Source organism: Ctenopharyngodon idella, chromosome 3, assembly GCF_019924925.1.
Source record: "Ctenopharyngodon idella isolate HZGC_01 chromosome 3, HZGC01, whole genome shotgun sequence".
Classification (NCBI taxonomy): domain Eukaryota; kingdom Metazoa; phylum Chordata; class Actinopteri; order Cypriniformes; family Xenocyprididae; genus Ctenopharyngodon; species Ctenopharyngodon idella.
Genome location: NC_067222.1, coordinates 6191544 through 6211645, shown reverse-complemented (window position 1 = coordinate 6211645; position 20102 = coordinate 6191544). Strand labels below are relative to the sequence as shown.

The window sequence follows — 20102 nt, the reverse complement described above, 5'->3', positions numbered from 1 at the left end:
CTGTTTGGGGAATCTGAGAGGACAGTCTTTGGACAGAGTCATGGTGAATGAAATCATGAGAATCACGCTTTCACAATTGTCCAAAAAATAAATTATGCTTAAAAGAATATACAACATATATTTGGCATCTAACTTATACTATTAGCACTGCTTCTAATATTAAAATGTACAATCTTAAAGACTAGGGTGAAGTCTTTATGCACATTTAACAATGCTTTGGGACATTCATGATGCATTTTTATCCAGGATTCTTTTATATCAGGATTCTGAAATGTCTTCTTAATTAAATTAAAAGACATAGCGTTTCGCAAACCACTTTAGGTATGACTAGGTATGATTTAGGTACTCTAGAGCAACAGTCCTAGCAGGTCAATTAGCAGATCCTCAACCCAAACACTTCACCAAAATGGTAACCCCCAAAACACTAACACGACAGAAACTTCTAAATACCAACATAACAAAGTCTCTCCTTTTTGTAAAAATCTTTTAAATGACAATTTATTTATAACATTCAACATCCTCCCAATTCAGCCCCTTTCCAAGCATGATGGGAAGTGAAAGTTCTGTTTGATTGAGTCCTACATATGTTCCTCGAGTACTTGAGTGAAATATTTGTTTTTGATAGACGAAAACATGTTCAGAAAACATAACCAGTTTAAGTTACAGCGAAGTTGTAGATCGAAGAATTGATTTCGTTGAACATAGATATTTTACATAAAATTTTCCTCAGTTGTGTTGTCAAAACAAAAGGATTTTGATTAGTTTAAAAATAAACCTTTATTGTTAAAAAAAAAACTAAGTATGTTATGTGGAACCACAGTCTATAGAGGGTATGCACGTGACGTCACCGTCGACCGTTATGACTGCGGTTATGCCGAGTGGCAAAAGACTGAGTGGCAGCATTGGTTTTCAGCGTGAATGCAGCGAAAAACACACAAAACACATCCAAAACGGGAAAAAGCTTTGCGATTGACTGTACAAATAGCTTTGACACAAAATCTGAGGTATATTTCTACAGACTGCTGAAAGCTACAGAAAAAAGAAGCAAATGGATCGCTGCAATTCATAGAAAAAGCAGGACTCCAGGCAGAAAAACATGTTTTGCAGTTATCATTTTGTGTCAAAATGTTGGATTTTGGGGTAAAATCATACCCTATATAGGCTATTGTATTGTTATATATTGTGTTGACAACTCATCAATTAAATATTTACCATCTTATATTCTGCATAATTGGGTGTTTTTAAACACTGACAAAAACTATACAAGTTTTAGGGCTGGACAATATATAACATTGATATAAGTGATCACTCCAATTTAGACCTACCTATATTGTAGTTATATAAAGCGTTCACAGGCAGATTTGCTTTATGTATTTCCCCGGCATCAAAATCAGACATATAAATGTCAGGAGTAGGTTGGTATTGGTAGGTTGCAGTAGGTTCTTTTACCACTCGGTCCAGCTGAGGGAGCGCGTTTCGGCTCCCTCTATAACTTGAATTGAGTTAAAGTATCATTTTTTTGAGTGCATGGATGGGTTACTTGATTGAAAGATGTTATTTCAAAATGGAAACATCAAGTTAAATCAAATAGTAACCATTTCAAGTAACTTTAACATGAAGCAATCACATTTGAACCAGAAACCGGATTCACTGGTGTTGAATCAAAATAAATGGTTTAAATAAAGTGAAGAGCATCAAAAAATATTTTTTTGAGTGTACTAGTCCAAGTTGCATGTAAGATGTGACAAATTAGATGAATCTATTTTAATGTAATAATGTAATTTTACATCTGAATCACTGAAGGAAAGAGAAACACAACTACAACTGACTTCAAGCCACAGCCTTAGACGAAATCAACTGAAAAGATATGAAACCTCTCTTATTACAAACCTGACTGATTTTATTTGTCATTTTTCTAGAGTTCTTGTGTGAATTAACAGAGGTTTAGATGTTGATGTTTATTGAAAAATATTTGGTCATCATTATGGTGATCGATGTTTCCTTTAGTTGATTCTTGATCTTTCTAGTTGATTCTAGTTGATTCATCATCTTAAAGGAAAGTGATTGACTAACATCATCACTGATCAAAAGTGGTTACTTGTTATTAATAGATTAGTACCATCAATACTTTTTGCCACAGACACAAATTTAGATTTTTTTAATATATTGAAAAAAAAGTGCAGGCACACACACAGACAGCATGAATTTCAACAATGATGATGTGCTTCATGTTGCAATGCATGATGGGAGTCATGAGTTGTATACTATTGTGTCTCCCAGCATGTATTGTGTCATGAATCATGTCACCACTGTTGAGATTCATATGCTGATACTTGATGTGTGTCTAAATAATGCATCTTTTTTTAAAAAAGAAACTGTGCATCATTCAGACACACCAACATCAAGAATCAGCATATGAATCTCAACAATGGTGACATGCCTCATACATGCTGGGAGTCATGAGTTTTATGCTATGGTGGCTCCCAGCATGCACTGTGGTATGAAGCATGTCACAATTGTTAAGATTCATACGTTGATTCTTGGTGTATTTGTGCCTGAATGATACAACATTTCTCTATTTTTTTTCTTTTCAAATTAGCTGTATTTTTTTAAGAAATTGTGCATCATTCAGACACAGACATCAAGAATCAGTATGTTAATCTCAGCAATGGTGAAATGCTCCATACTCCAAAGCATCCTGAGAGCCACCATAGTATAAAGGCTTGTTTGAGATGCATAAGCAGAAGTTTATATATATAAGTTTATTTGCTCTTGCTATTATTGCTTTGTAAAAAAAAAAAAAAAAAAAAAAAAACTCTCTTCAGTTTGTGAACCAGTTTCTTTCATGCTGTCTTTATTGTAGAAAGACAAATACAAGGACAAAATGAAATGTGGCAAAATATAACATATCTGATAACTACTGACATTATTGTAACAAATACACATGCAATGTATCTAATTACATAAGATTTAATCTAATAAACCACTGCTTGGACAAGCACTTCGATTCTACGGCACACTTCAATATTATATTTTTAGAGCTACCAGCTTAGCAGTTTGGGCAGAAAAATGAGAAGGAAGTGGTTCTGCTTTCAGGGTTTAATTAAGAGTTACATAGCCTACTTCAGCATAGCCTACTTCATTTTTCTTTGTATTGGGGTGACATGTTGCAGAGCAATATAAACAGAGAAGTCAGCATTTTGCAGAGCATTTTCCAGATCAGGTCATGAATTGCAGACCTGTTCTATGGCAGCAACAGTCTGATTCAAATTTTGGTTTGCTATTTCCAGACCTCATCTTTTCTGTGCCACTTAACCTCAGGACATCCCTTTTTCTTTCACACTGTGGTCGTCAACACAGCGTGTCTTTGGAGTGGCTTTGCAAATTGTCCGTTTTCTGCATGACTTGGCAGAAACATCCCCTGTCTGTCTGAGTCAGTGCTTTGAAAATCACTTGAGAATGTCTTTGAAATATTTTATTCTTGAGGGAAGGTCATTCACATACAGAAAGTTTCATTATGCTAGTTTAACTGAAGATCTATACTATATAATGACAGGAAAATCTCTTTACTCCTCGATTTTGAGAAAGAAGGAACTGTTTCTAAGAAAGACAAGAGTGTAGGGTACACATGTAACGCTCTGTGCTACATGAAGAAATTCACTTTCAGCAGTTGTTTCTAGTCATGCAAGCACATTACATAATGTACAATTAATTTCCATTACACTTTTCATACAGCAACATCTGTAAAGTCAGATCAGTAATATTGTTGAAATTTAAGTGTCCCCAGCTAAGCAAGCCAGAGGCAACAGTGGCAAGTAACCCAAACTCCACCAAGTGACAGAGTGGAGAAAAAAAAAAAAAACCTTGTGAGAAACCAGGCTCAGTCAGGGGCCAATTTGCCTCTGGGAACACGGTGTCATTATGATTCAGGCTGCATTACAAGTCAGAGTTCAGATCGGAATCGGTAGCATTCAGATTTTCATCCAGTTTCTTTTGCTAGAAGATCAATTCATCACGCCGATATGGAGCTGAAGCTGGCCATAGGGTCTGTGCGGAGGACCGGTCTGAGGATCTGTGCTGATGGCTGGCGTGTCGACAATGCTTTTACAGGGGATTGTCTAGAAGACACAGGTTTTACTGACATTCAGGGCTGCATTGTGGTTGTGTCTAGGAGCAGGTTCATATCAGAACTGGATACGAACCGGATCCTGACTTAGGTAACCTCAGGATAAGGATGGGACAGTCAGACTAAAACAGACTTAAGCTGCTTTTCCAATGAAATTACCAGGAACAATTTGTCCCAGGAACAATTTCCCCCCAGTTGCTGTCTGTGTTTCTATCGTGATCTAAAGTACCGTGAACTCAACCAATTAGCATGTTCAGCTTGTGAGGGGGAAATTTTTACCCGGAACTTCATTTAGACCCTGATTCCTGCGGTCGAAACACACAGAGTACCACTTTAAAGTCATTCGTTTCTGGGGAAGGTTCCTGTGATGGAAACGTGGCTATAGATGCCATTCTTCTTATCATGTAACAAGTACATTGGGTGTTATAGGAATTTTAACTGATTTGAATAATAGAAATTGATAGTGTGTTATGTGTATGCCAGGTTAAACAGATGTGTTTTTAGTCTAGATTTAAACTAGCAAAGTGTGTCTGCTCACCAAACAAGGCTAGGAAGACTATTCCAGACTTTTGGTGCTAAATAGGAGAAGGATCTAACATCTGCGGTTGATTTTGATATTCTAGGTATTATAAACTGGCCTGAATTCTGAGATCGCAATAGACATGAAGGACTATAATGCGTTAAGAGCTCGCTCAGGTACTTGGGAGCTAAACCACTAGTAAGAACTCTAGCTGCTGCGTGATGGACCAGTTGAAGTTTGTTTATTAAGCGTGCAGGGCTACCACCCAGTAGAGCGTTACAGTAATCTAGCCGAATTGAGTTAGGTCATGAAAATTGTTGCATAAAAGATGTTTTGGAAATTCTCAGTTTTGTCAGTATCAATGCACTAGTGCTCTTTCTCTCACAGCTGTTTGTTCAGTTAAAGGAGAATATTTTCTTAATTCAATAGCGCCTCAACCGTACTTAAGTTACAGTCATTTAAACAGTCATTTAAATCACCTGTAGAACAAGCATTTGAATGTCATAAAAGCAGACAACTTCAGCTGATCTACTTTATCAAAGCACAAGTGCTCTTAATGCTGTTTATGGAGTTGTTTAACATGATCTTTGTTTTACAGGTTTTTTTTTTTTTTTCATTTGCTAACAAAGATCATTGTCAAAACACAAGATCATTGTGATATGTAATGAAAACATTTGGTTTAATCACAGAAACACAACAGTATGATCTTTCAGTTTTAACAATCAGTCCATTCAATAGCAAATAATGCAAGTTACATGTTAATCACCCTTGTTACTGAAATAATTACAGTTACACAGGCTACAGAGGACACAATTAGGAAATTCACTTACATTACCTAAATTACATAACTGACATAAAATCAATAATGTTTGTAATAGTATTATCAAAAGGTGTAAAGTATGGCACAGTCATGAGGTTTTGTGTAGAAGAGTTTGCTGCCAATACAGTAAATGTTCTCACTGTACCAAATGACTGAATCTATACTGTAGTTGACCTTTATAAGGGTGAGTTAGAGTAATGTGGCAGTCTCTACCATGGTAATAGCGCTGATCAAGCTGATGTTACACAGTCAGTAAGTGTTTCCTCTCCCTCTGTCCAGCTCTGTGTTCACAATGTTCAAATCTCTCTGTCTCTCTCAGACACACACACTTTGAAAATTGTGGTTATCTAAGATAAGCTGCTTATAATATAAAAAAGAATTCATTACATTTGGTTATCCATATCAGAAATTGCAAACAATTTCTATAGAAACTATGCCAATAGAATTAATATCTATAGAAATCTATAGGTGTACCAAATGATTCATTGATTAACCATTAAGATCATTTGGATTAAATAATAGACAAATGTAATAAACTGAACGAGAAGAGGTGCAAATGAAAAGTTTGATAGTAATAGCATCATGAGAGGCAGTTACTGTGAATGAAACATTTATATAGATGAAACACTTATTTTGTGTAGTGAAAAGGATCCTTTGTGATTTTGTGTATTGTACTAACACAATTGAGAAAATGCTGAAATGTTTGTAAAAATGTACATTTGATGATCTGTTGTGATATTAGTACTAAGAGTTTATAAAATGTATCAATTGCTTAAAAAACTGTAAAGTGCTTTTTCTGAACTCTTAACACAGCAACACACCTCCATCACACTATTAGCCAAATAGTTAATTTTCAGTCCAAAACCATTTTTGTTATATAAATACAAACTGTACATTTCAAAATGTAAAAACATATACTAACTTTATCAAAACACAGCAACCGGATTCAAAATAGAGTCGTTCTGTCAAAACAGTAGGACTAGTTTTCTATCCAACATGAACGTCAATCATAGCGCAATGACTGTCAAAATACTAACATTATGAAATGTTAGCATTATGATGGCATTATGAAAACTGCATTACTTGTCATGTTTCAGTTACCTGCAGGTCTTCATTGCGTTTCATTTGTAAATATAATCAGAAATATCAATGATTTTAATATGGGGTAAGCTTGTATAGAATATTTAAGCATTTCAGAAACATGTTAATTGACTGCATTTTCTGTGAAAACGACATGAATTGTGTTACTGGTATGGTCACAACTCACGGCTTTTGTGCTAATTGTGTTTAGAGTTTTGAAAATATGACTACAGACTGGACAAAAGTATGTTAGCAAATGAAAAAAACTGTAATATGGACAATCCATCCCATGTGTCTTAATATGGTCCACCCGTCCGTCACAACAGCGCCATCTAACGTAGAGGACAGAAAACACAGTACAGCGACTCATAGAAACCAAGGCAAGGCATTTTATTTATTTATTTATTTAACCACAACACTGAACACAAGCGCCACCCAGAGGCGAGGAAACACAGTACAGCAGAACACAGTCAAGGAAGAGTTTCATTTGTTTGCTTTGATATTCACTTACTATCCAAAACTTATTCTTAAGTTTCAGATAATGTGAGAAGTTATTAGCATTGTTAACGTAAATGAGCATTCATTGTTTACACATTTTGCTGCACATGTTTATAATACACACAATTATGTTTCTTGTCAGCATTATACTGGAACATTTGTGTATAGCTTTCTCTGAATTTAAAGACATCTCTAACATCTCGACCAACCGGTTTCTGAAAGCTCAATGCTTCTGCTACTTCTTGATCATCAGTATGAATATATTTCAGATTTTTTAAATTGTTTTTAGTTCACTACCCCTGAGCTCTTCTAGGCCTATATTTGATAAAATCAAACAAAAAAAAACAACAACAACAAAACAAAACAAAAAAACAAACCCCCCCCCCCCCCCCCCCCCCTGCATTCAGAATGTCTATTTTCTTCTGATAGGACTAATTTAATGTAATACTGTATATGATGTCCTGCTCAGTTTTGTATTGCTAAGAAAGTAGAACATTGCAATTCACAAAAAACACCAATAATTTAAAATATGATGTATCATCAAGTTAAAAGTAATTCAAGTGCAGGTTTTTGGTTTTGCTTAAATGCAAACAGTAGCCCATGTAAAACTGTGTGGCTTTTTATTTAATGTAGATCAGGTGACTCCTCAGAAAGCAGAAAGTGTCCGACTCCACGCCTCTCAGGGTATGTTTACACGACAACGATGTTCTAAAAACAGAAATGTTTTTCCTTTGCTTTCTTCGCTTACAGACGACAATGTTGTCAAAATGTTTCCCATTTAAGCGGATCTGCGAAAACAAATACAAACACTCCATTCTGCTGCCAGGCCAGTAGTTGGCGATGCTGCTTTGTAAAACAAACAAAAAAAAACACTACGTGCCTACAGACTAAACACATAATATGTATGTATGTTGTCATCAAATTTTCAAATTTTCAAATTTCAAATTTAAATTTTTGCATTTTGCACTGAGTAACGGTATCGATTTCAAAAAATTGAAACCAGATTCAAAAGCTTGCCTTTTCAGGCCACCAAAACAACATATAAATGAATGTCAGAAATGAAAAAAAAAAAAAAAAAAAAAAGTTTTTAAATAAACTGTGTCGTGTAAACGGCCCCTAAATCACGGATCAACAACTCTTTGAAACGCCACAAATACCTTCAGGTCGATCGACAGATTGTTTGTCCATCGATCGACCTGAAGGTAAAAAACAAACAAACAAAAAACACACTAATTAAACATTCACAGAAAACAAAGAGCAGCAGAACCTGCAGACTGTGTTTTACTCTTTATTGAGGGTTTATTTAAATTTTGGTGCTGTTTTTAGTATGTTTACACCACAACAATGTACTAAAAATGGAGAATTTTTTTTCTTTTTACAGATGGCAACGTTATCAAAACTGTCCCCGTTCACACAAATCCATGAAAATGACTAAAAACGCTGTATTACGCATGCCAGATAAGTAGTTGGCAATGTCACTTTGCAAAGAAAGACTATGCACATAAGCATTCTTTTACAGAGCACTCGCGCCAAATGAGCATGCCTATAGACAAAATACGTCATATGCATGTGCATGCCGTCACCTTTTTCACAGATTCATGTTTTTGTAGTTTACGCGGAGATGATAATGGTATCTTTTAAAAAAATGTGCACTTTGAAAACCGATTTCAAAAGTTAACGTTTTCAGGCCACCAAAATGGCATTGTTGTCCAAAATTTTATTTGTAATTGTAGATAGTAACATTGCGATTCACCTTGTTTGGTTCATGGTTTGTACTCTTTAACAAAGACTTTTAAAATATCCCTATAGCAGGGGTGCCCAATCCTGCAGAGATTAGCTCCAACATACTTGCTTGGAAGTTTACACAGTAAAGACCCTAGTTAAATTAACTCTGCTCTGAGTTCACACTCAGATAATTAAATAATTAAGACAATCAAACATACAGTTAAAGCATCCAGAAAAAAAAAGTTTAAAAGCCAATGGTTAGAGCAAACACTGATTACCATAATAGTGAATTAATATAACACTGATTACCATAATAGTGACATAATAGTCTTTAGTGATTCTGCTTGTTAACAGCAGGTGTCTTGACTAATAGTCAATCAACACTTAAATTAATCACTTAATTATCTCATTAACTTTAACAATCTTGAGTGCAGAATCAAACAGTGTTAATTTAACACTGGGGTTTTTGCTGTGTCTTGAGTCTGAAGGCCTTGATTAACTGGTTCAGGTGTGTTTAATTGGAGCTAAACTGTGCAGGTCAGTGGCTCTCCAGGAGCTGGATTGGGCACCCCTTCCCTTATAGGTAAAATATTTCTAAAATCAAGAGCACTGAAAAAAATGGCTGGCACTGTATTACAGTAACAACATTGCCATGTTTATACAACATTGCGTGCAAACTTCCTTTTTACTGGAACATCGTGTGCATATTTTCACTACCTTTGTTTCAGATCTTATCCAACCACATTCCCAAACATAAACTTTCCTAAAAGTTCAGTGCTTGTTCTACTTTATAAAAAAATTAGAAATCTGTTTAGATTATTTTTCCACATAGTGCTTGTTTGTATTGGAAAAGATTAATCGTTACAGAAATTCAATCATAATAATTAATAGCATAAAAAATAAATTAATATGTTGGAGTTATCACTCAGTTTCTATATTCGGATATATAGCCTTTTTAAACGTTCACTATGATATTTCATGTATTGATATTTTCTATGTATATGATGAGTCAATCTATTGGACATCAGTGAGTCTCTCTCACATTTGCTGCAGTCTCAATCATGATCCATTTATGATATTGTGCCTAAACATGATTTATATTGTTGTGTGGTGTAGTTGGTGATGCTAGTGCATTTAAAGTACAGAAATCACTTTGCAGAGTTAAATCATAATCAGTTCAACATTGTCGTCCAAACAGTAGTCATTAAAAACAAAAAAACACTAAAATGAACAAGTTACAGTAAGTCACACCCTGCAGAAAAACCTGTTTCTCAGGTATGTAATCAGGAAGATATATAAACCCTTCAGTTAGAAGGAACTTGACAGTCAAGCTGCAGTGAGTATCGTCTCTCTGTCTGTGTGTTCATATGCAGTGAAATGGCAGGAGCCAGTATCTCATGGGCTGAGGACCAGTTCTGCTGTCCAGTGTGTCTGGATCTACTGAAGGATCCAGTGACGATTCCCTGTGGACACAGTTACTGTAAGGAATGCATCTCAGGTTGCTGGGATCAGGATGAACGGAAGGGAATCTACAGCTGCCCTCAGTGCAGAAAAACCTTCACAACAAGACCAGTTTTAAATAAGAATGTGGTATTTTCTGGGATGGTGGAGCAACTCAAGACGATGAGACTCCAATCTGTTCCTGCTCCTCCTGCTGCTCCTGCAGTTGATCACACTGGATCTGGAGATGTTCAGTGTGACTCCTGCACTGGAAGAAAACAGAAAGCAGTGAAGTCGTGTCTGGAGTGTCGAAGCTCTTACTGTCAAAATCACCTTGAACAGCATGAGAATCTTTTCAGAGGTAAAAGACACAATCTGATGGACGCCACTGGACGACTGCAGGAGATGATCTGCACTCGACATGGTAAAATGCTGGAAATTTACTGCCGTACCGACCAGCGGTGTATCTGTATGCTGTGTTTGGTGGATGAACACAAAAATCATGACACTGTATCAACTGAAGTGGCAAGAACAGAGAAACAGGTACTGCTTCATACTGAATCTCATGAGTGATATAAGATAATGTTGTTTCTCTCCTTATGTGATTTTTCTCTCGATCAGGGAACCTTATGTAACTGATTTTGTTTTAGAAAGATAGACATTGTGTTTTTGATCAAATAAATGCACTCAAGTGACTATGTAGCGAGGTATGTTGTTCAGGGAAGAATGAGGTGGGAACTGGCGAACGTTTAACAACTTCAATATAAAATAAACAAACACAAAACGAAAGTAAAAGTGTCAGTCCCTGTCGCACACACATAAGCAAACCATAACGTAAAATAGTCCAGGCCTGGTCATCTCTCGTCCTTCACTGTCCTCGCTCCTCCTTTTATGCTCCCCTCGCTCCTCCGTTAGAAACTCTAGACCGGTGCGGTGCCTCATCCTGCTTGCCACAGACTAACAATAAATAAGAGACTTGTTTACAAAAATCATTTATTCTTTTAATTATATATCTGTTTTCTGCAGAAACATTTTGAGGAAACACAGAAAAACATCCAGAAAACAATCCAGCAGAGAAAGATAGATCTAAGGCGGATGAGAGAGGCTGTGGAGTCTCATAAGGTGAGTTTGGAGAAGTCTCCTTCACACACAAAAAAAGGCGTTTTCATGGCAATGCAGTAGAAGAACTTTTGGTTCCCTGAAGAATCTTTCATTGAAAGGTTTGTTTATTAAAAATATGATTTATATGAATTATGAGTTTTCTGACTGATGACTTTGAAAAGCAACTGCATGAGAAGAATGGCAGGATTAACCATCTGGCCTAAAAACAAAGTCTTATATATAGTAAATCACATCGTAATAATGTTGATTGATTTACTACTCTCTGGTGACTCTGGTTCTCTCTCTATACTTCTGCTACTTGACCTTATCTCTGCCTTTGATACTGTTTCCCATAATTTACTTCTTTCCCACCTCTCAGGTGTGAATATTTCTGGTGCTGCTCTTTCTTGGTTTTCTTCTTATCTCTCTGACAGACAGTTCTACATTTCAGTGCAGGATTTTCAAACCCCTTCTGCCCATTTGAAGTGAGGTGTCCCCCAGGGATCCATTCTTGGCCCACTACTATTCATTATTTACATAATACTCCTGCATCAAATCTTGTACCGACATGGTTTTAATTACCATTTATATGCTTATGACATTCAAATATACTGTAGGTGTAGTGATGGATCAACAGCGTGTGGATCCATAAGCAGCTTTATTAAACACAGCAGCAGTACAGAAAAGGGCAGAGCAATACCGTAGTCAGGGACAGGCAGGGGTCGAGGCCGGCAGCGAGAATCAGAGACGGGTCACAGGCAGAGATCAAGACAGGCAGCAAACAATCACAGTCCAAGGTACAGGCAAAGTTCAAGGCAGGCGGCAGAGGTTCACAGATAACAAACGGTCCGGGTAATAACAAGATATCAGTCCACAGAAATAACGCTCAGAAATGACTACCGTAGCAAATCAAGACTTCGCAAAGATGTGGTGTGCGTGTGAGGCTTAAATAGTGTGTGTGTGATGTGGTGCAGGTGAAAGTGCAATCAGTCCCAGGAATGAGGGCCTATGGGAAATGGAGTCCGAATGGCAAAGAGTCAATATTCCGGAGATGGCTCCCTCCGGCGGTCCGGAGGATGAGCCGTGGGAGCCATATTCACGACAGAGCCCCCACCCTGCGAGCGGCTCCAGACGCGAGGAGGCGGACGCCGGGGTCTGCCACGTGGTCGGGGGGCCGGTCTCTCCGGGTGCGTCCGATGGAATTCTTCCATGAGTGCAGGGTCCAGGATATTACCCGCGTCGACCCAGGATCGCTCCTCCGGGCCGTACCCCTCCCAGTCGACCAGATATTGCAGTCTCCGACCCCGGCGCCTTGAATCGAGCAGTTCTCGGACTTGATAGGCCTCCTCGCCCTCAATCATCAGTGGTGGGGGAAGACGGCCCTCGGCTCCCTCCGGCTCCCCTCTCGGCCCTCCGGAGGGTTTCAGCAGCGAAACATGGAAAGTGGGAGAGATACGATAATTAGTAGGTAAATTTAACCGAAAAGAAACAGGAGTAATTTGTCTGGTAATTTGGAAAGGCCCTACAAACCTGGGACTGAGTTTCTTGCAGGGAAGTCTCAGCCGTAAGTCCCTGGTGGACAGCCAGACCCATTGCCCCACAGTGTACGGGGGGTTCGGTCGTCGGTGTCGGTTGGCCTGGACCTCTTGTCTCCTGATAGCGCGTTGCAGATGGTGATGAGCCAGGTCCCACGTCTCCTCACTCCTTCGCATCCATTCGTTGACCGACGGGAGTTCAGAGGGTTCACCTGACCACAGGAACAGGGGAGGTTGATAGCCTAGGACGCACTGGAAGGGGGTAATCCCTGTGGCTGGTTTTCTGAGGGAATTTTGAGCGTATTCGACTCCATTCTAGCTGGTCTCTTTGGCAGTAGGTGCGGAGGAAGCGGGTAAGTTCCTGATTCATTCGCTCCGTCTGCCCGTTGGATTCGGGGTGGTAGCCAGACGTGAGGCTGACGTTGACATTTAGGTTCTTGAAGAATGCTGACCAGACTCGAGAAGTAAACTGGGGACCTCTGTCTGACACTATGTCCTCAGGTAATCCATAAAACCTGAAGACGAAATTGCAGAGCAATTCAGCGGTCTCGAAAGCAGTAGGGAGCTTGGGCAGAGGAATGAGGCGGCAGGCCTTTGAGAAGCGATCAATAACAGTGAGGATGGTGGTGTTGCCCTGTGAAGCAGGAAGGTCGGTGACAAAGTCTATGGCGATGTGTGACCAGGGGCGTTGTGGAATGGGCAGTGGCTGGAGCAGGCCAGCTGGGGACTGGTGAGGGGTCTTGGATGTTTGGCAGGCTGTGCAGTTGTGGACAAACTGAGTGACGTCTTGGAGCATGGAGTCCCACCAGAATTGATTTTGGAGAAGGCTGTGAGTGGCGGTGATGCCTGGGTGACCAGAACTGGGGAGGTCATGAACGTGGTGCAAAAGTTTGTCTCTTAGGGGAGCTGGTACGAATGTGTGGCCCGGTGGACATTCAGTGGGTGGTGCGGACTGTTCGTTGGCCTGCGTTATCTCTGACATTATATCCCACAGGATGGGAGCTAGGAGGAGTGAGGTGGGAATGATATGTTCTTCGGTGTCCGCTCTCTCTACCTGGTCTGTCTGACGGGATAGGGCGTCGGCTTTAGTGTTCTTGGATCCAGGTCTATAAGTCACTTTAAACTGGAAGCGGGTGAAGAACATGGCCCATCGAGCCTGGCGAGGATTCAAGCACTTGGCGGAGCGGAGGTACTCTAAGTTTTTATGGTCGGTGAGCACGGTGAATGGATGTTGGGCTCCCTCCAACCAGTGGCACCATTCCTCCAGCGCCGCTTTCATCGCCAGTAACTCACGGTCACCCACGTCATAATTTCGCTCTGCCGTAGATAACTTTCTGGAGTAGAAGGCGCAGGGAAACATTTTCTCAGGGGTACCCTGGCGCTGGGACAGAATGGCTCCAATGCCGGTGTTAGAGGCGTCTACTTCCACTATGAAGGGTCGGTCAGGGTCTGGGTGACGAAGTATGGGTGCCGTGGTGAACCGTTCCTTTAGCTCGGTGAACGCTTTATCAGCCTCTTGGGACCAGTGCAAGCGAGATGTCTGACGTTTAGTCATGGTGGTTAACGGAGCTGCAACGCTGCTGAAATTGCGTATGAACCGCCTGTAGAAATTTGCGAAGCCCAGAAACCTCTGTAGTTCTTTGAGTGTATGTGGTTTGGGCCAATCAAGTACCGCTTTGACCTTGCTATCATCCATAGCGACCCCGTCTCGGCTGATGACATACCCCAGAAAGGAGGTGGAGGTTTGATGGAACTCACACTTTTCTGCTTTGGCGTATAATTGATGCTGGATAAGTCTTTGTAGGACGGCTCGGACGTGCTGGATGTGCTCCTCCAATGACCGGGAGTATATGAGGATGTCATCAATGTAAACAATGACCCAGCGGTTCAGCATGTCTCTGAACACGTCGTTGATGTAGGACTGGAACACTGACGGACTGTTGGAAAGCCCGAACGGCACGACGAGGGTCTCGTAGTGGCCGGTGGTCGTGGAGAAAGCAGTCTTCCATTCGTCTCCCTCCCTTATACGAATGAGGTTATAAGCACAGCGGAGGTCCAGCTTGGTGAAGTACTCAGCCTGTCGTAATTGTTCAAGAGCAGCGGGCACCAGAGGCAGGGGATAACGGAACTTGACGGTGATGTCATTCAAACCTAGGTAATCTATGCAGGGTCGTAGTCCTCCATCTTTCTTTTTCACGAAGAAGAAGCCTGACGAGGCGAGTGACGTGGATGGTCGAATGAACCCCTTGGCTAACTCCTCCTCAATGTACGTCTTCATAGCAGCGGATTCGGGCTGTGACAAAGGGAAGATTCTGCCCTTGGGAGGTGTGGTACCTGGTAGCAGTTCGATGGCGCAATCCCCAGGGAGATGAGGTGGTAATTCAGTCGACTTCTGTTTGCTGAATGCCACAGCCAAATCGGCGTATTCGGCCGGGATGTTAAGCTTTTCGGGGTTGGTGTCGTTCAGCTGGGCCGTTTGGATTGACAGGGGGATGACAGGCTATAAGCAGTTTTTATGGCAAGCACCGTCCCACTGCAATATTTGTCCCTCCTTCCATGAAATATGTGGATCATGGGTTCGAAACCACGGCAGACCAAGGATAATGGGGTTGTTGGGTGAATGAATGACATAGAACTGTATGCGTTCATGGTGAAGGATTCCGATCTGCAGTCCGAGTTCCTCGGTGATATATGCCACTCTTCCTCCTCTGATCGGCTTTCCATCTAGCGCCTCCACTGTTAACGGAAAATGGCAGTCTGTTAAGGTTATATTGTGTTCTTTAGCGAAAGTGTCAGACATGAAATTCCCAGCTGCACCAGAGTCCAGAAGGGCTTGTGCAGAGACAATTTGCTCATTAACACTGACTTGAACGGGAATCTTGAGGCAGGTGGGTGAGTAATCAGATAGGGCAGAGGAACTCACCGCTTTGGATCTGGTTGGCGCGGGACGCACTGGGCAGTTAATCTTGAAGTGGCCGGCCTGACCACAATACAAACAAAGGTGCCTTTGAAGTCTCCACTCTCACTCCTCGGGTTGAAGCGGAGAATAGCCCAGCTGCATGGGTTCTGGGTTTGCGCTGGTAGCACTGGCGGCTCGCGTGGGGCGTCGTGAGCGGATGAGATTATCAATGTGAATGGAAAGTTTGATGAATGAATTCAATGAGTTACCTTCATCCCGACAGGCGAGCTCCGCTTGCAATTCCATGGTCAGGCCTTGACGAAACAGTAATTTCAGTGTGTCGTCCACCCAGTTGGTTTGCGCCGCCAGAGTGCGAAACTGCAAAGCATACTCAGCCGCCGTTGATTTGCCCTGAGAGAGAGAGAGCAGCTGATCGCCCGGACTTTGACCCCCCACGGGATGTTCAAACACCTCTCTGAAGCGACGTAGGAACTCGGCGAATGTGGGGAATACTGAGCTGTCATCTCTCCAGACAGCAGTGGCCCAATCCAGCGCTTTGCCGGTAAGCAGAGAGCACACGAAGGATATGCGACTGGTTTCCGTGGGATACAGCGAGGGTTGTTGATTAACGTATAGTGAACATTGGAGAAGGAAACCCTTACACTTTGTTGGTGTGCCATCGAACTTCTCGGGCAGAGCTAGGCGGGGATTCACCACTGGAGAAGCGGGAAAGGCTGGCGTGGCAGGCGCAGCGAGCGGCGGCGTGACGACCTCGGCGGAAGTGAGTCGTAGGCCTTGTAGCGTCTTCACCAATTCCTCTGTTAGCGACGTCAGGCGATTCAGTTGATGGTGATGCATCGCTAGCTGATTGGCTTGGCTTGAGCAGAAATAACGCTCAGAAATGACTACCGTAGCAAATCAAGACTTCGCAAAGATGTGGTGTGCGTGTGAGGCTTAAATAGTGTGTGTGTGATGTGGTGCAGGTGAAAGTGCAATCAGTCCCAGGAATGAGGGCCTATGGGAAATGGAGTCCGAATGGCAAAGAGTCAATATTCCGGAGATGGCTCCCTCCGGCGGTCCGGAGGATGAGCCGTGGGAGCCATATTCACGACAGTAGGCCTGCTCTATCCACTTAAATCGACAAAGTCTCTGCTTGCCTACATGAAATAAAAGATTGGCTAACCTTTTGTCAGGCAGTGAAGAAATATAGAGCTAAATATAGATGTTTCCTAAAGATATCTCCCAAGGGTAGTATGTACAGGGTGAAAAGCAATGGTCCTAGTACTGAGCCTTGAGGTACTCCATACTAAACTTATGATCGATATGGTGCCTCTTCATTTACTGCTACAAATTGATAATCAGATAAGTATGATTTGAACCATTACAATGCAATTCCACTAATGTAATTAACTAAAGTAATTTTCGAGTCTATTCAAAAGAACCTTTTTTTTTTTCTTTTTTTTTTTACACCTTAAAGAACCTTTTGCACAATAGGAAGGTGTTTAATGGAACCCTACACTCTAATGAAGAACTATTTAAGAACCTTTATTTTTAACAGTTTAACACTGGAGCTCTATGTGAGGTGCCATTAAGATCTGATTGTAATGTGTGTCCTATAACAGCGCTCTGCACAGACTGCAATGGAGGGCAGTGAGAGGATCTTCACTGAGCTCATCCGCTCCATTGAGAAACGTCACGCTGAGGTGAAGCAGCTGATCAGAGATCAAGAACGAGCTGCAGTGAAACAAGCTGAAGAAAGACTGGCGCGACTGGAGCTGGAGCTCGATGATCTGAGGTGGAAAGAGACTGAACTGAAACAGCTTTCAAACACAGATGATCATATTCATTTCCTCCAGGTAACCGAGATCTTCTTAAACACAGGACTGAAAACTTCAACAGGCTTCTCTAATTGCACAGCTTATATTTTTGTCTTTGTATCTATAGAGTTGCCCATCTGTCTCTCTCTCTGGATCTACAGACAGCTTCACTGTCAGTTCTCGTCCCAATTTTGATGAGGTAGTGAAGTCTGTCTCTCAACTCAGAGACAAACTGCAGCAGTTCTGCACAGATGAAATAGAAAGATTATCTAAAACAGCTAATACTGTTTTACTCTCAGAATAGAGTTGAGCACTGTTCATTACATATGAAATGGTAATAGTTTCATTCTTGATGGGAATTAAAGGGTTTGCACTAATGCAGATATTCTTTGGTGTTCATAGTGAAAACCGTCCAGGTCATTGTCCCGAGTCTTGAATTTACGACTAAGAAGGAGTTCCTACAATGTGAGTTACAATGAAAACACACACAAACACCAGCAATCACTGGGAAACTTTCTGTGCTAATTAAACATGATGATCTTAACAGGGGTTCGTTCAAGAAACAGATAAGTTCATTAGAGTGATATGTAAACTTGGGTTTTTGTTTGTTAGAAACATTATGGCCATAGTGATGTGCCCTTCAGAATGGAACACAGCCATTAGTAAATAAGCGATTTCTGAGAAACGCTGTTGAAAGTGGATCAGACTGAGCACTAAAACACACTTGTAGCCAATCAGCAGTAAGGGGCATGTAATCATTATGAAATTATGAAACTGTAGAAACCCATTAATGTGTTATATTATTAATGTAAAGTCATGAGTAATTATGTGTTTATCTTCATCAGATTCCCGTCTGTTGACTCTGGATCTGAACTCAGTGAATAATGGGCTCCGTCTGTTAGAGGAAAACACAGTGATCACTTACTCTGACACATATCAGCCGTATCCTGATCATCCAGACAGATTTGATTGTTGGACCGAGGTGATGTGTAGAGAGAGTGTGACTGGACGCTGTTACTGGGAGGTGGAGTGGGCTGGTGATGGGAGATTAGGAGTAGATATAGGAGTGACGTATAAGAGCATCAGGAGGAAGGGAGATGGTCCTGAGAGTGCAGTTGGACGTAACAATCAGTCCTGGTGTTTGTTCTGCTCTCCCGACTATTGCTCATTCTGGCACAATAACATTGAGACTGTCCTTCCTGTAGTCAATGTCTCCAGTAGAATAGGAGTGTATGTGGATCACAGCGCAGGGATTTTGTCCTTCTACAGCGTCTCAGACACAATGAGCCTCATCCACAGAGTCCAGACCACATTCACTCAGCCGCTCTATGCTGCGTTTGGATTTGATAAACAGACAGCAGTGAAACTGTCAAACCGATTAAATAATTCAGATATTTTACATATTCTTAATCCAGATATTCTACAGGCTTTGTTGTTTCGCAGAATGATGATGCCATGAGGCGTATTTTCTAATCAGGATTGGTTTTCAAACTTCTGTATATCAATAGTGCTGTATTTTCCTGTCTGTCATTTCTCTTTTGCTGACTCAGTTGTTTGTTTAAAAGAAATGGTTTAGTTTCTGCATTACTGGAACATTGTGTGCATAGTTTTTTCTGACAACAGTTAAAGACATCTCTAACATCTCGTCCAACAGGATTTGTCAGTTTCTGAAAGCTAAATGTTTCCGCTACTTCCAGATCATCAGTATGAACATATTTAATAATTTTCAGGCTGTTTTTAGTGCACTATTATCTCTCATATACTGTAGAAAAAAATAGACTTTTGCATATTTACACATTTAAAATGGTTTGTTCAAAAAGGATTTTTTGTAATATTGTATAGGCTGGCTTGATGTTTAGTTTTTTTTTGATGATGATGATGATGATGATGCTAATGACAACAACCATTAAATGATTATTTTTTATCCATACACCTTCAGTTCTGCTGACTCTGCACACAGTTTTATTACAGGTAGAATCAAATTCATGATTCAGATTCATGTAACATCTAATTTGGTATCATTAATATCAGGTTTTTCATCATCATATACACTGCCCGGCCAAAAAAAAAGTCGCTGTTTGGATTTTAATAGGCAAATACTTAAGAGTATTTTTACAGTGATTAATATGTTTCTAGCATGTTATATGTTTTGCAACGGTCCTTTTAACCCTAAAAGATGGAGTGTGTAGCTTTTCATTTCTTAAACAACCATGCACCTCTGGGTCCAGACCTTAATTTCATTTAAAGTCTTTGGGATGTGCTGAAGGAGACTTTACAGAGTGCTCACCTCTTGCATTGTCAATACAAGATCTTGACCAAAAATTGATGCACCTCTTGATGGAAGCACATCCCAAAGACTTTCAATGAAATTAAGGTCTGGACTCAGAGGTGCCAATTCATGTGTGAAAATGATTCTTCATGCTCTCTGAACCATATTTCACAAATTTTAACCTCGGTGAATCTTGACATTGTCATCCTGGAATATGGCCATGATGTGTCTTCCTACATGGTTGTTTAAGAAATGAAAAGCTACACACTCCA

At 40.6% G+C, this 20102-nt stretch overlaps 1 protein-coding gene across 2 annotated transcripts; it reads left to right on the top strand.

Annotated features, from left to right (window-relative positions):
• Nucleotides 1-10106: 10106 nt before the first annotated feature.
• On the top strand, nt 10107-18492 carry LOC127508658 (E3 ubiquitin-protein ligase TRIM47-like). Of its 2 annotated transcripts, XM_051886798.1 has the most exons (6): nt 10107-10752; nt 11236-11331; nt 17367-17600; nt 17689-17760; nt 17964-18026; nt 18407-18492. In XM_051886798.1, the coding sequence occupies exons 1-5, from the start codon at nt 10147-10149 to the stop codon at nt 17964-17966; spliced, it is 1011 nt and encodes a 336-aa protein (XP_051742758.1). In that variant the 5' UTR covers nt 10107-10146; the 3' UTR covers nt 17967-18026; nt 18407-18492. The 2 variants fall into 2 exon arrangements, with proteins under 2 accessions (XP_051742758.1, XP_051742757.1); XM_051886797.1 differs by lacking the exons at nt 17964-18026; nt 18407-18492 and having other exon boundaries at nt 17689-17941.
• Nucleotides 18493-20102: the final 1610 nt, after the last annotated feature.

Coding starts and splice junctions, on each gene's coding strand:
- LOC127508658 (XM_051886797.1), top strand. CDS start 10,147: ATGGCAGGAGCCAGTATCTCATGGGCTGAGGACCAGTTCTGCTGTCCA. Junction 10,753..11,235: donor TGGCAAGAACAGAGAAACAG/GTACTGCTTCAT, acceptor TGTTTTCTGCAG/AAACATTTTGAGGAAACACA. Junction 17,601..17,688: donor ATCATATTCATTTCCTCCAG/GTAACCGAGATC, acceptor TTGTATCTATAG/AGTTGCCCATCTGTCTCTCT.